The sequence below is a fragment of the Rattus norvegicus genome, chromosome 7 (genome assembly GCF_036323735.1).
Source record: "Rattus norvegicus strain BN/NHsdMcwi chromosome 7, GRCr8, whole genome shotgun sequence".
Taxonomy (NCBI): domain Eukaryota; kingdom Metazoa; phylum Chordata; class Mammalia; order Rodentia; family Muridae; genus Rattus; species Rattus norvegicus.
The window spans coordinates 124,194,483-124,209,345 of NC_086025.1; the positions used below are offsets into that span (position 1 = coordinate 124,194,483).

The 14,863-nt window shown below is 40.2% G+C and overlaps 1 protein-coding gene across 2 annotated transcripts in view; it reads left to right on the top strand.

The window, feature by feature from the left end:
- The first annotated feature begins 3,551 nt into the window (after positions 1–3,551).
- Positions 3,552–14,863, top strand: part of Redic1 (regulator of DNA class I crossover intermediates 1) — a 67,512-nt gene continuing 56,200 nt past the window's right edge. Inside the window, exon 1 of one of the 2 annotated variants that reach the window (XM_039080329.2) lies at positions 3,552–3,688. In XM_039080329.2, coding sequence (XP_038936257.1) covers positions 3,666–3,688 — 23 coding nt within the window. In that variant the 5' untranslated portion in view covers positions 3,552–3,665. The remainder of the gene's footprint in view (positions 3,689–14,863) is intronic. The other variant, XM_006242269.5, reaches the window with a different exon arrangement.

Here is a 14,863-nt window from a genome sequence, read left to right on the forward strand (position 1 = left end):
AATCTAGGTCAAAAGAACATTAAAGATGTAAGCTCACCTAGACTCATGTATTTGAATATTTGGCCACCAAGGAGTGGCACTGTTAGAAGATGTGACCTTGTTGGAAGAAGTACGTCGCCGGGGATGAGCTTTGAGGTTTCAAATGCTCAAGTCAGGTCTCCCTGCACCCTTCAGATCCAGATGGAGACCTCTCAGCTACCTCTCCAGCACAATGTCTGCCTGCATGCTGCCATGCTTCTGTCATGATGATAATAGGCTAAACCTCTGAACTGTAAGCCAGCTCCAATGAAATGTTTTATTTTATAAGTGTTGCCATGGTCATGATATCTTTTCACAGAAATAGAAACCATAACTAAGACAGTAGATTGGATAATAACTATATTGGTGTATAATGGGGTAGGAGAAACAACCTTCGAATTCCAGAGGTAAGAGACTTGTAAAAGGAGTTAGGAAGAAAGTAATCAAAACCAAAGGAAAAAAAAATGGCATGAGAATTGTGATTCAAGGAAGGTTGAAGGTCAGTTATTAGAATTGTGGAAAAGGCCAACATGTGATTTGACTTAAGAGTCAGCCGGTTCAGCACAGACCCAACTATAATAATCTAAACCCTACCATTACCCTCCACACTGCATGTTCCAAGTGTGGGAGGGTGGGTCCTAAGGTTTAAAACCAAACTCAAGGCTTCAGCTAGGAAAAGAAGGATTCAGTTGGAGAGGAAAGAAGACAGAAAACGTGCCACAAGACATCCCAGTCAACAATGGATCACATTTAAGAACTGAAAATTCCCCTCTTGCCTGTTGACATTGTAGACATGTGTCATAGAATAAAGTAATACTCATGCATTTGAATTCATCATGTGGTAAAGAGATTTACTGTGCTGCTGGACATAATATAACAAAGACCATATTCTAGATTATAATAATAATTCTACTGATATGTATATACATCTATATGTATATATATACACACTGTACTATACTTTTAATTGTTGTTGTACAGGATACACTTGAATATTAAGTGGCTTTTAAGGAATATGACTTCTCGTGTTCATTGTATCTCTTTGTTGCAGGCATCAAGAGAACATAAAAAACAATATATACATTCTAACTAGCTTTGTGGTAGTTCACTTCATGTTTGACCAATGAGAAAACCATCTAGAATGAATCTCACAATGTATTTGTTTTGCTAAACAATGCATGGCTACGTATCCTTTTGAAGTAAGCCATTAGGATTGTTATGGGGGCTCTTTTAATTTTTTTATATCGGCACTAAGCAACTAAAGCACTAAGCAATTGAAAGCAAAAAGAAAAGTTAATATTCGTTTTAATTTCAAACTAGGAGAGAAAAAAAAGGAAGTGAAAAAAAATCAGTTGCTGTTGTAGTAAGCATTATAAAATTTCCGCTCAAGCCTCTGAACTTAACGCCATTTCATATGGGAAATATTAACTTTTTTTCTCAATGGGATTAATAATCTGAGAAAAGTAGTCTGACATTAATGTTTCAAATTTATTAGTGCAGGAGGCTGGGAAGATGGCTAAGCAGTTAAGAGCATTTGCTGCTCTTGCAGAGGACCCAGGTTCCTATCACCCTCAAGGTGATTCACAGCTGTCTAGAACTCCAGTTTCAGGGAATCGCAGGCCTCTTATGGCCTCTAAGGATATTAGGCATGAAAATGGCGCGCGCGCGCGCACACACACACACACACACACACACACACACACACACACACAGGGAAAACACCCTGCACGTAAAAAATAAAAATTTAAAATTTTTTCTAAATCACTCTGCTCTAAAGGATGTTATTTCATAGATCACCAATATCAAGATCAGAGCTGGAAATCATATATATTTATATACAAAATATGTTTCATAATATATAAAACAAACAACTTTCAAATAAAGAGAACTGAACAAATATATAAATAGGATGCAGCTTGTTTATGTTTCCATTATAAATCTGCGATCTTTAGAAGGAAAAGATAAATTACTTAAGTTTTAAGAAGTTTGAGTGGGTCATTTTTCTTCTCCTTAAGAAACGATAAATAATATTTTCTTCGTATAATACTGTTCTCTTGAACAGTCCTCCAAACCCAAAAGATTATGTAGTTGATAAACTGGCTCTTAAATAGTGGTGTTTAAACTACACGTATCTCTTGTGAGGTTTACTGCTCGAAAGCATAAATGACACTGAACATTTTAGGTCAGTGTTTTGACTGTGCCCATGTTTCTACAGAGATATCATTTGCTGGGAAGGAAAATTCAACAATAGCTTGTCGAAGTGTGTGTCTTAATATTAATCTGTAACCTGATTCATACTCCCACCGCACCTCTGTGGCTAGGAACAAAAGAGGGACTCTAGTTAGGGAGAAGAGATAATTTATCTAGGCTTTCTGTCCTTTACTCTTCTCAGAAAACAAGCAAACTTTTTGTTTATTTCCAGGCAAAAGGAAAAAAAAAAAAGAAAAAGATAATGCATTAGCTAAGTTTTTCCTTTCAGTTATCCAACAAAATTTTGAACATAAATTGGAGATTCAGACCTATTGTACCTGTGTTGTCTGTATAGTTAATTAAAAAGACCAACCAGCACTCAGCGATTTTTCTGAGATGCTGAATTCACCTGCTTCGATTCCATTACAGATACAATTTGGTAGGGGTTTGCTGTTGTAGGAAAATTAGGATTAATATTTTTAAATAAGATGCATTTATTTTAGTTACTATTTCTTAGCAACTTAGATAAGCATTATATTTTGATACTTTTTCCTGAAAAAAAAATCATGGCAATTTGAAAAATTACTTTATTTGCAACCAGAAACGTCATGTTTTCTGTTTGGTTTGTTATTGTTGTTGAGACAGGATTTCTCTATGTAGCCCTGGCTGTCCTGGTACCCATTCTGTAGAATAGGTTGGACTCAAACTCAGAAATCTGCCCACCTCTGCCTACCTCTGCCTCCCAAGTGCTGAGATTAAAGGCGAGCGCTACCGTTGCTCCATTAAAACTTGTTTTTAGGGGTTGGGGATTTAGCTCAGTGGTAGAGCACTTGCCTAGGAAGCGTAAGGCCCTGGGTTCGGTCCCCAGCTCCGAAAAAAAGAACCAAAAAAAAAAAAAAAACTTGTTTTTAAACATAATTTGTAAGAGAGATGTTTTGTGAAGACAAAAACAACATAGAACTTTTTTTTTTTTTTCTTTTCTTTGCTTTATTTTCTTGTTCAGAAAGAAATTTAATGTCGGGACCTTTTCACAGCTAATCGAAGCTCTGTAAGACTCTTTAAGGGGTTCATAAAATGTACCTAAGTGTTGGTCCTGAATGATGCGTCTTCTCAACAATGCTTTCTAACTATTAAAATTTGTACTGCAAGTTCAAGTCAAGAATTCAGGTACGGTGTGACAAGTTGGAATGGCAATGCCACCTTTGAATTCAGGTAGCTGTAGCGGGTTGCCTTTCCAAGTTCAGCCCGTGAACTGATGGCCCAACACAGAACAAGAAGGAAAGCACAGCAGCCATGGGGTCCTAACCGGAAGCGCACGGAGGTAGACGAGGTGTCACACCGGAAGGCACTCTCACGCAGTGGCTGTCGGGAGAGGTGCAGGCTGCGGTCCCTCTGCGTGACCCCGTCAGTGTGCAAGCTGTGAGCTGCGAGGGCCCCGCGTGGGAGCTTCTGGAGAGATGAACTGGGTCGGGGGATCCCGGTAAGGTGTGCGCGCTCGGGTTGAGATCCAGCCCTCACGGTCCTGGAGTGCCGCCATCATCCCAGGCCCAAGGCAAGGTCACAGCCTTCCCTGGTAAATGCCAGGATGGAGACCTCAGCATTGTCCAGGGTCCTAAACAAACTCTGATTCCCACTCTCCACGGGGGTTCTCTGAGGGGTAGCAATTGGGGCGGGATTGCTGTTTCTTTCCCTCCATTCCAGGCATCCTTCTCTAGTGAGGACCCTTGGGCATGGGGTACAGTCTATGTAGGAATTTCAAAACAGCCCTATTCCCAGTTGTATTATATATATTTACCGTATTTTCAAATTATAATTAAAAAAGATACATTATTATTACTATTATTTTTTATTTTTTTTATTTTTGAGAAGGTCTCATTCGTTAGCCCAGGGTGTCCTGCAACTCAACAGTCCTCATGTTTAACTTCTAAAGAACTTGGTTTGCAGGCATATACGACCAAGCCCAGCTCATGGCTTGTTTTTTTTTTTTTTTAAAGACAAATACAATGAAAACTTACCTTGAATAAAGAGGCTATATAATTTGTTCAGTATTCAGGATTAATACATAAAACATTCATTATAAATTCACTATTTTGGGGGTTGGGGATTTAGCTCAGTGGTAGAGCGCTTACCTAGGAAGCGCAAGGCCCTGGGTTCGGTCCCCAGCTCCGAAAAAAAGAACCAAAAAAATAAATAAATAAATTCACTATTTTTATATAACTGTTCATTGCAGTTTGCCTTACACGTACTCTAGTGGAAGTAATTTAAGGCTAATTTAACTTGATAAAATGTGTTGATGGGGGTTAATTTGTTTGGTATATATGTGTATATATGATATATATTTGATTATATGACAACACACATATATATGACAAATGTATCCTAAGATAGCAGGATATTAATATAAAACACTGAGGAATTTTATAAAAGAAAGATGGCTAGTAATTTTAACAGGAACACCTCTGTTGAATATGTTAGTTCGCATTGTATTTCAGAAATGCACACATTTTTAAATGAGCGTGGGGATTCATCCCTGTAATTTCCCACAGTTGGCTGTAGTGAGAGTATCTCCACCAGATTCAGACCAAAAATACCATCCCCAAAAGCAAAATGGATCCTTGAGATGACTCAGCATGAGGATGTCTGTCATCCAAGCCTGATGCCTTCAGTTTAATCCCTGGGACCCACAATGCTAAAAGGAGATAACTGAGTAAGGAAAAGGTGTTCTCTGATCTTCAACAGGATGTGTGTTGTGTGACAAAACTTTTCCTAGGGAGACACAGCACAACACCCATGTCTTTTTACCCCAGAGAGCGGGCCCATGACAGAGCTAAGTACAGATAGTACCAAAGTCCAGCTTCGTAAACCAATGGATAGAGGGAGCAGAAATAACGCAAGGACGGCTGCATCATCAAAGCCTACCCTGGCATAGGTGACAGCTCACAAAACAGGAGACCTGCTGCACACCCTGTAGGCAGCTATACAGTTTGGAGTGTTCTTTCCAAGTGATTTAGTTTAATTTTCTTCCCGTCAGTTTGCCTGGTCTGTTTTACTTGTGTTGTTTACTGTGGGAGGGAGGGGTCTAGTGAGGATGGTTAGTTTCAGGAATTTCCTGGAGCTATTTCAGTTGTTTGCCTTCTGGCTTAAGAGCTTCCCTGATGGATGGTAAATCTTGGATGAATGGTATGTTTCAATCTTGGAGGAAACTGCTACATAACACTGTGGCATGGGCATGCTCACACACACACACACACACACACACACAAATAAATAAACACATAAATGTTAAAACAAAGCAAATGGTTTATTTTGGCTAGTGTTCTATTAGCACCCTTTAGAGAAAACGAGAAATTCACTTACAGACTTATAGTTGATGCATGACTATAATGCAATGTATGGCTCTTTAAAAAGTGAATATTAATGGACTGTAACTCCAGCTCCAGGGGATACAACACCCTCTTCTGGATTCTACAGACAACTGCTCTCATGTGCACATATACATAATTTAAAATAATGTATTGGTTACTTTGAGATTAATGGTTTAGTGCTGCTGGAAGGGTGCCAAAGCAGCGTCCTTAAGGAAACACGGCCTAAGATTGCTTTTCTCCACAGGAAGTACTGCCACACCTCTGATATCAACGACCAGAGGCCTAAACCACAGGATAAAGCAGATCAAACTCTAGGATGCACCAGGCTGGACGATGACTCAGGGAGGATAGGTGCATGCTGTCAAGGCGTAGGACCAGAGTTTATCCTTGCTCTCCAAACAGGAAGGAGAGACCTGCTGCTGAAGTTGTCCTTTGATCTTCAATAGTATATATGGTTACATACACACACACACACACATACACACACACACACACACACACACACACAAATAAATGTAAAACTAAAAAAAGTTATATGCAGTTTTAAATAAACGTTTCTTGGCAAGATGGGCTTCCTAGGGTGAAGCCCTGTGGTGGTAATGAAGATCTGATTATCTCCTGTGTCTACTGTGAGAGCAGGTAAGAGAGGACAGGGTTAGCCGCTCTTGGTACCGTGATCTTCTAAGGGGCCACAGTGTGAGTGTGTGTTCAGTGAGCACGGGCAGCCAATTGAAGCCTCTGCGGTGGAGAATTTCTTAATCCCCACCTCAAACTGTCTTTGAGGGCTTGGTTACTAGGGACTTGTTTTAGTTGAGAAAGTTGAGAGCTGCCTAGCAACTTACCATTTAGATAAGTGACTGGAGAACAATTAGAGCTCTCCTTCACAACTCCAGAGCACTCCAAATTAATTTAACAAGAACACTTTTACATGTGAGACCTAGACAGGGTTTATATACATATGTGTGTGTATATCTATATCTATCTACCTATCTGTCTGTCTGTCTATCTATCTACATGTATGTGGGTATAAGTTTTACTTAATAAAAAGCACCTTGAGATAGAGTATTGGGTTTGGAATTATGTACATCTTTATATTAGTAGAAATATAAATAATCAGCAGTATGTAACAAGTGTTTTAAATGCCTTGCGAGGTAGTGTAGTGGCTGGTTTTGTGTGTCAACTTGACACAAGCTGGAGTTATCACAGAAAAGGAGCCTCAGTTGTGGAAATGCCTTCATGAGACTCAGCTGTAAGGCATTTTCTCAACCAGTGATCAAGGAGGGAGGACCCAGCCCATTGTGGGTGGTGCCTGGGCTGGTGGTCCTGGGTTCTATAAGAAAGCAAGCTGAGCAAGCCAGGGGAAGCAAGCCAGTAAGTAACATCCCTCCATGGCCTCTGTATCAGCTCCTACTTCCTGACCTGTGTGAGTTCCAGTCCTGACTTCCTTTGGTGATGAACAGCAGTGTGGAAGTGTGAGCTGATAAACCCTTTCCTCCCTAACTTGCTTCTTGGTCATGATGTTTTTACAGGAATAGAAACCTGTACTAAGTCAGGTAGATAGGGGACTAAAGCATAGTTATCATTATGTTTTTTGCCCAAGGAAAGGAGCCAGGAAGTATCAGTTAGGAAGTGCCAATTCAGTCAGATAACATTGCATAAAGAGATAAATACGAGACAGGTTGCACAAATAGTGGTGGAAATTCAAAGCCATGAAAGTGGAAGTTATGGTGCCATAAAACCCCAGTATTGCACAAAACAGGTGCCACTGAAGCCATAAAAGGTGAGAAGAAGATGAATATATGATGGGATTGAAGACCTAGTTCTTAGCAAGGTTTTAAGAAAGAAATGGATGGGAGGGTGTTTATATATATATATATATATATATATATATATATATATATATATATATATAAAACTGTTTGGGAAACAGTAGCTTGGTCTGCATTAAGATGCTTTCACCAGGGGCTGCATACGTTTCGTTGTTACCTGAGCGAAACAGAGTACAGTAAGTTTATTCTTTTGGTAGAGGTCATCTGATAGCATGTCCTCATTGGAAACAATGTTCTCACATATAGAAATGATACAGTAAGTTTTACTGCAGAATTACTTGAAGGGACATCATTGCAGTCTTGTAGATGAAAGGTCTCCACAACGTCTCTCATTAAGAACAAACTTCACATTTGACCTTCAAGAGATCTTCATATGAGGGAATCTATCAATCCTACATAAAGTGCCTTTCATGATGAAAGTAGCTAGTAGCTATAGAAATAAGCCCCTCCCCTTAAATTTGTCATCTTATTGTATGTAGAGTGTTTATAAACTGAAATGTTTCAATTCCAATGAAATATCCTTAAGTGTAAATTGATTAAGCCACTCCAAGCTCATCTGTATATGACAGTAGTTCCAAAGCCCTATAGTTGAAACTTGATAGTCCACACCAATGCCAATTTTTCAAACTATTAGGTTTTTAACCTTCTGGAATAATGTTTTTCTTAATATGGGGATATTAAAATGCACACTACCCTTCTTAGTCTTTTCCTGACAAACTTATGTATTGACCTGAAACTCTTAGTGTTTAGCCCCATGGTTAAAAAAGCCCCAAAGACCCTGAATTTTCATAGTTAGACTGACCTTCAAATTTGAGGATAGGTAGAAACATTGTTTAACTTGGAAAAGAATACTTTATTTTCTTTGTTAATCAGTGACTAATTTCACAGTTAGGCATGGAGGCAGAAAAGGACCATACAAAGATGCAAACAGTGTTTGGACCCCAGAGGACTACTGAGGATCAGACGAGGACGCAGGGCTAGTCACTGCTGCACCGTGGGTGTGCAATCTGCATCACACACTCAGGCACAGGCCAACTGAAATCTGGTCACTCTCCGGGACTTTACTCTTTATTGAGGGAGAAAGAAGTATTACTATTGAGAATGTTTAAGACTGGGGACTCATATTCATGCTATAAAAGCAAGTGGAATGAGTAAGAATGGGACATAAGCTAGATTAGCAGCAGGCTTGACCAATCAGAAGACAGGTAGATGGAGATGACAAAATAAAAACATTATATAAGTATTTGGGGATAAGGCTATGTATTTAAATACTTTAGGTGGATGTATGTAGGGTTTTTTTGATAGTGAGTTTGAGAGATAGAAAAGTAGAAGTTTTCCATTAGTGAAGAGCCAAGTTCACAAGCAGCCCAGCAGCAGCAACGCTTCGTATCAGATTACAGAATCAGTAGTAGGTAGGCATGTCATTGGGTAGATTTAAAAAGTGCAAGAGCTAGGATTATGCTAGAACAGTGTATGCCGCTTTTCCACAGTTCCAGTATGACTATATCCACTCTTCAAGTTTAGTTAGAAGTCTTGATATACTTTGTGGAAATCACAGGCTGTATGATTGGAGACAGGGTATGGAACTTTCCTCCTCATGGATAGAGCCAGGTTGTAGAGGATATTCTGTGAGGAAAGAATGTTATCCATATGAACTGAGATGCAGAGTCTTGGAAATGAGGTGCTCATGTGAGGGAAAGGCATCAATCATGAAGGAGAGATTCAGCTGTCACTAAGAGTTCTGTCTGTCCATCACAAGAAGTATTTGGTGAAATTTAATCCCACCCCCTACCCACCCCTAGTTTTGTCCCCATTTCCCCACAGGAGACCTCACTGGAAGGAGCTGCCCATCCTGAGGACCATTCATGGACAAAATTCACAGGCCTGAGAGATGGACTGACTTATAAAGTCTCTGCTCTGAGAATGTCCCTTTGAAAGGAAGTATAGCTTGTCGCTTGTCCTGCTGATGTGACAAATGTCATGAACTCCTCTGAGAATCTCCACTGTAATCTCTAAGGAAGGTGAATGACTGATGGAGTGACAAGAATCACAATGAGTGACCCCTCCCAGCTTGGTTCTAGAGAGGGAGCAAGAAAGAAAAAGATTTAGCCACCATTTGATTTCTGGGTTGGAATAGTAGAGGGCCTCTCTCTGTCTTAGGTGTGGGTATCATTGGAGCTTCAGGGTGGAAATTGAGCCAGAGTTCTAATGTTCTGCACCTGGGAAGCATTTCCGTATGAAGAAGAAAATCCTTATTGAGAAACAATCACCCGGTAATATGTCATAAGGTCTTAGCTCTAATAGGGTTTCTTGATGTGGTGAATGAATGGGCCAGCTACTTTAGAGTTTGGCTATACTTTCCATTTAGTTCTTTAAGACCATAAAGATGGTAAAAATTAATCAGTTATTTTTTTACTGTCGAGGTCAGTTGAGGGTCTGGTCCATAAGGATCAGTTAATAATGTGGAAAACTCTCGGCTTCTTGAGCCTTAGAAAAGGGTGTTATATGCTAAGGTGGATCAGGGTCTTTCTGACCATTCTGCCTCCTTTGAATAAATGAGGACCGTGTCCTGACTCCCCCTGTAGAATGTACGCTGATTAGAGTTCAGCCTCTGTGTCTCTAACACCTCACTGATGAATGTACTAGAAGAGCGGAGTTCTTAGAAAGAAGTCCTGTTGTCCCCTGGAGCCTAGTTGACCTTGGAAGGTAAGGCCTGAACTATTGGCTGTCATTTTGTCCTCTCCACGTAGACATATGCTTTCAAGTATGGTTAATAAATACCTAGAAGGTTAGTTACCTTTGGTCTGGCATATTTACCCTTTCAAAAAATGATTTTTATACTTGAAAGTATTGATAATTACATCATTTCCTTCTTTACTCTCTCTAACCATTCCCATGTCCTTCAAATTCATGGCCTCTATTTCTGTGGAAAAAATATATATCACAGACATACAAAGGGATAATAAAAATTTAAGCAATTTTCTTGCATGAAATCTCAGGTTAATGGATAGCGCTAGGAAGGATACTATAATGTGAAGTAAACCAGACCCAAAAGAGACATGCCACATGTTCTCTTTCACCTCTGGTACATAGCTCCCGACTTCAGATGTGAGTGTAACCTGGAGTAACTGTAGAAACAGGAAAGCACGGGGGACAATGAGGTGGGGGAAGCAATGGAGAGGGAAATAGCAGGGTGTCGGTGGTTTGAAGGGGAGAATGGGAAAAACAGTGGATTTAATTAGGGAGGGGAAGAGATGAAGAAGGAGGGAGGTAAAATAGCAGTAAGTCTGTCTGAAAGGAATCATTATATACCTAGAGTTATATAAAATGCATATGAGTCTGTGTATGCATGTACATATAGAGTATAAATGAAAATTTTCCATCTAGGCTGACAATACTCTCTCTAAGAGCTAACAAAGAACCCCAAAACCAGGCCTGAGAAGATCCCTTTTGAGTTGTTGGTCAGGGAAGCCCAAGAGACTCCGCAGACGTTATGTGGTATTGCTGTTGCTTTCGGTTGCTCTCAGAGGTGGAAGGTAAGCCCGTTTCTGAAGGCACTATGCACTTTGGACACTGGACCAGAAGCACCAAGCAGGATGTGAACTGAAAGCCTTTTCCTCAAGGACTAGCTTTTATGATACCAGAAGGTCCTATGTGAACTTCCAAAGGAGAGAAGCAGCACTGAACTTTTGTACAGTATTTAGATGAAGCTTGGGCAAAAATCAATCTTTAAAACAAATCAGGATGTTGTTAAGACTCAGCTGTCCTCATTATGCTGAACACACACACTGTTTTTAAAAGCCAGTTCTAGATTCTATGACGAGCAGAACAATAACTTAAGAGAACACCATTGATTTTTAAAAAGGATGGCACTGTGGCCTTAGAGATTTTAATAACCTTTTGATCATCCTGCACACCATATCAAAGCCTCATCTTTTACCTTGTGTGACCTACCCAGAACTTTTGTGGCCTTCTTAGGTGTCCAAGCTTTGTCTCTCTTGTTTCCATTTTAGAGACATCTAACCATCTCATCTTAGGACAAAGTCTTACAATATACAAATCTTTGTCTGTTAAAATCTCTCTGGTCTTCTAATATTTGCTTCTCTTGCTGACTCCTTTTTACTCATTGTCTTCCTTAGTATCACGAGACATCCTGACATTGGCAAATTTACTAATTTGTTTGGAGACTCATTATTCCATCTAATCACATAAGACTGAATGCAGAACATTCGTCTTCAGTGTGCAGATGGGATCCCATGACTCTTCCACCTGCTATGCTGCACATGTACAAGGGACGGAGGAATTCTTTTCCCACCTCATATGCTGTCTGAGAGGGAAGATTTTATTTCGAAGGTCCACCATCTGCTAGCTTACATTGATAATGTCACGAGAATTATGACATGGTGTATGGTAACAAACACCATGGTCATGGAGAATCATGGCGACTGACACATCTGCCTTTATAAGTGTCTTTACTTGAAATGCTCCCTTGGTAGACTTAGAGGTGGCCCACTGCTTGAAACTCTGTACTCACAATCAGCATGTGCCTTCAAGTGAAAGCAGACAACCTGAAAAATTGACGAGTGCCCTGTCTTTTACAAAAGGACAGTACTCCGGCTGGAGAGATGGCTCAGCGGTTAAGAGCACCCGACTGCTCTTCCAGAGGTCATGAGTTCAATTCCCAGCAACCACATGGTGGCTCACAACCATCTGTAAAGAGATCCGACGCTCTCTTCTGGTGTATCTGAAGACAGCTACAGTGTACTTATATATAATAAATAAATAAATCTTAGTTAAAAAAAAAGGACAGTACTCAGTACCACTTTCGTTATGTCCCATAAGTTTGGGGAATGTTTTATCTTCATTTTCACTAAATTCTAAGAAGTCTTTAATTTCTCTCTTTGTTTCTTCCTTGACCAAGTTGTCATTGAGTAGAGCATTGTTCAACTTCCATGTCTATGTGGGCTTTCTGCCATTATTATTGTTGTTATTGAAGACCAGGCTTAGTGCGTGGTGATCTGATAGGATGCATGGGATTATTTCTATCCTCCTGTATCTGTTGAGACCTGTTTTGTGACCGATTATATGGTCAATTTTGGAGGAGGTTCCATGAGGTGCTGAGAAGAAGATGTATCCTTTTGTTTTAGGACGGAATGTTCTATAAATATCTGTTAAATCCAATTGGTTCATAACTTCTGTTAGTTTCTCTATGTCTCTGTTTAATTTCTGTTTCCATGATCTGATCACTGATGAGAGTAGGGTGTTGAAATCTCCTACTATTATCATATGAGGTGCAATGTGTGCTTTTTTAGTAAGGTTTCTTTTATGAATGTAGGTGTCCAGGGGAAGCCCTGGGTCCTGCTAAGACTGAACCCCCAGTGAACTAGACTATGCGGGGAGGGTGGCAATGGGGGGAGGTTTGGGAGGGGAACACCCATAAGGAAGGGGAGGGGGGAGGGTGATGTTTGTCCGGAAACCGGGAAAGGGAATAACACTTGAAATGTATATAAGAAATACTCAAGTTAATAAAAAAAAAAAAAAAAAAGAATGTAGGTGTCCTCGAATTTGGAGCATAGATATTTAGGATTGAGAGTTCCTCTTGGTGGATTTTTCCTTTGATGAATATGAAGTGTCCCTCCTTATCTTTTTTAATGACTCTTGGTTGAAAGTCGATTTTATTTGATATTAGAATGGCAACTCCAGCTTGTTTCTTCAGGCCATTTGCTTGGAAAATGGTTTTCCAGCCATTTACTCTGAGGTAGTGTCTGTCTTTGTCTCTGAGGTGAGTTTCCTGCATGCAGCAAAATGCTGGGTCCTCTTTATGTATCCAGTCTGTTAATCTGTGTCTTTTTATTGGGGAATTGAGTCCGTTGATGTTGAGAGATATTAAGGGATAGTGATTGTCGCTTCCTGTTATTTTCGTTGATGTTTATGGGCATCTCTTTCTTTGGGTTAGGGAAGTTTTCTTCTTTAATTTTGTTGAATATATTTACTGTCCCCTTAAGTTGGAAGTCTTCACTTTCTTCTATGGTGAGTGGCATATAAAGTGAGTAAGTAAAAAAAAAAAAATAAATAAATAAATACATTTTTAAAAAAGAAAGAAAACACCCAAGGGAAAAAGGGCATTATATGTGTACCCCTTATCTCCAAGAAAGAGAGTCTGGGACTAGAGGAAAACAAAGAGACATAGCTGTCTATAAGCAGGAGTGTTCCCTTAGCTTCTCACAGGACAGAGACTTCAAACATAGTCAAGGGTGATTGACCCCAATGTGATTTTGAGTCCTGCTGTAACAGTAGTGATTTTTAAGCCAGAGCTCTGAGATGTGCACGGCAGCTCTGTGCCATGGAGTGTGTTTATAGGTACCCTATGGTTTGTGTAGTTAGGCCCAGGTCAAGGTTGCGGTAGAGGGAAGCGCCTACTTCTAGTTAAATGAAGACCTTTGTTCTGAAGTGCCTGACCTAGTTACTTTTATATTTCTGTGATAAGACAGTATGACCAAGGCAAGCTAAGATGGAGATGTTCCATGGAGAGTTATCATCCGATAACCAAGCGTATGTTGATAACTGACAGGATGCCGTGTGACTGATATGTCCTTAAGAGAACAAGGGAGAACACTGAGGTGCATTTAGCTGCACAGGGGTTTCTCCACCAGGAATACTCACCAGGTAGACATGTGGGTCACGGGCTAGCTTTTTCCTCCCTGTAAGAGGAAGTAGGTATGATGGCTGGTCTGAACCGTGAGGAACGAGAGGCTCTGTGACATCTGTAAAAGCCAGTTTTACCATCTCTTAATCAGGTTGTTTCATCCAAGGAGGTGAAGAGGGCATTATGTAGACACTAGAAAGGAGTGAGCAAAACTTGAAGTTTCCTAGTGACAAAAGAGGGGGACTCCAAAGTATTTGGTCTACGGCCTTCCTTCAACTCTCATTCCATGACACAAGGCTTCTGGTCAGTTTCTGAGTGGCAAATGTAGAACTGAGTAAAAGGCACAAGTACACAATGGGAATGCAATTACCCCAAGTGCTGTGTCAGGAATTACAACTCTGTTCCATTATGTCAGGTGTGTGTGTGAGTGTGTGTGTGAGTGTGTGTGTGTGTGTGTGTGTGTGTGTGTGTGTGTTGTGGTGCCAACAGAGGCTGAAAGTCATCTGATTAGAGGGTTCAGCTATCCCATTGGTTCTGGGTCCACTTCATTTCTCAGGATAGTCCTGTTACACTTGGCTACGTCATGGGCATACCTCTAGGGCTGCCTCTTCTTCTGGTATGCTTGTTTCCAACAGCCTAATCTCTGGCAGATCTGACAGTTGCCTGTTTCTGTTGGCAGGGTATCCAGGAGATGGATTTATCTCTCCTATTCTTGTGCTTTTTCTTCAGGCTTTTATTCCCTCTTCCTTACCCCAACCCCTTTTTTTTTCTGATATTGATTGTAATCAATGGAAGTGATTACTTCTGGTAACTGT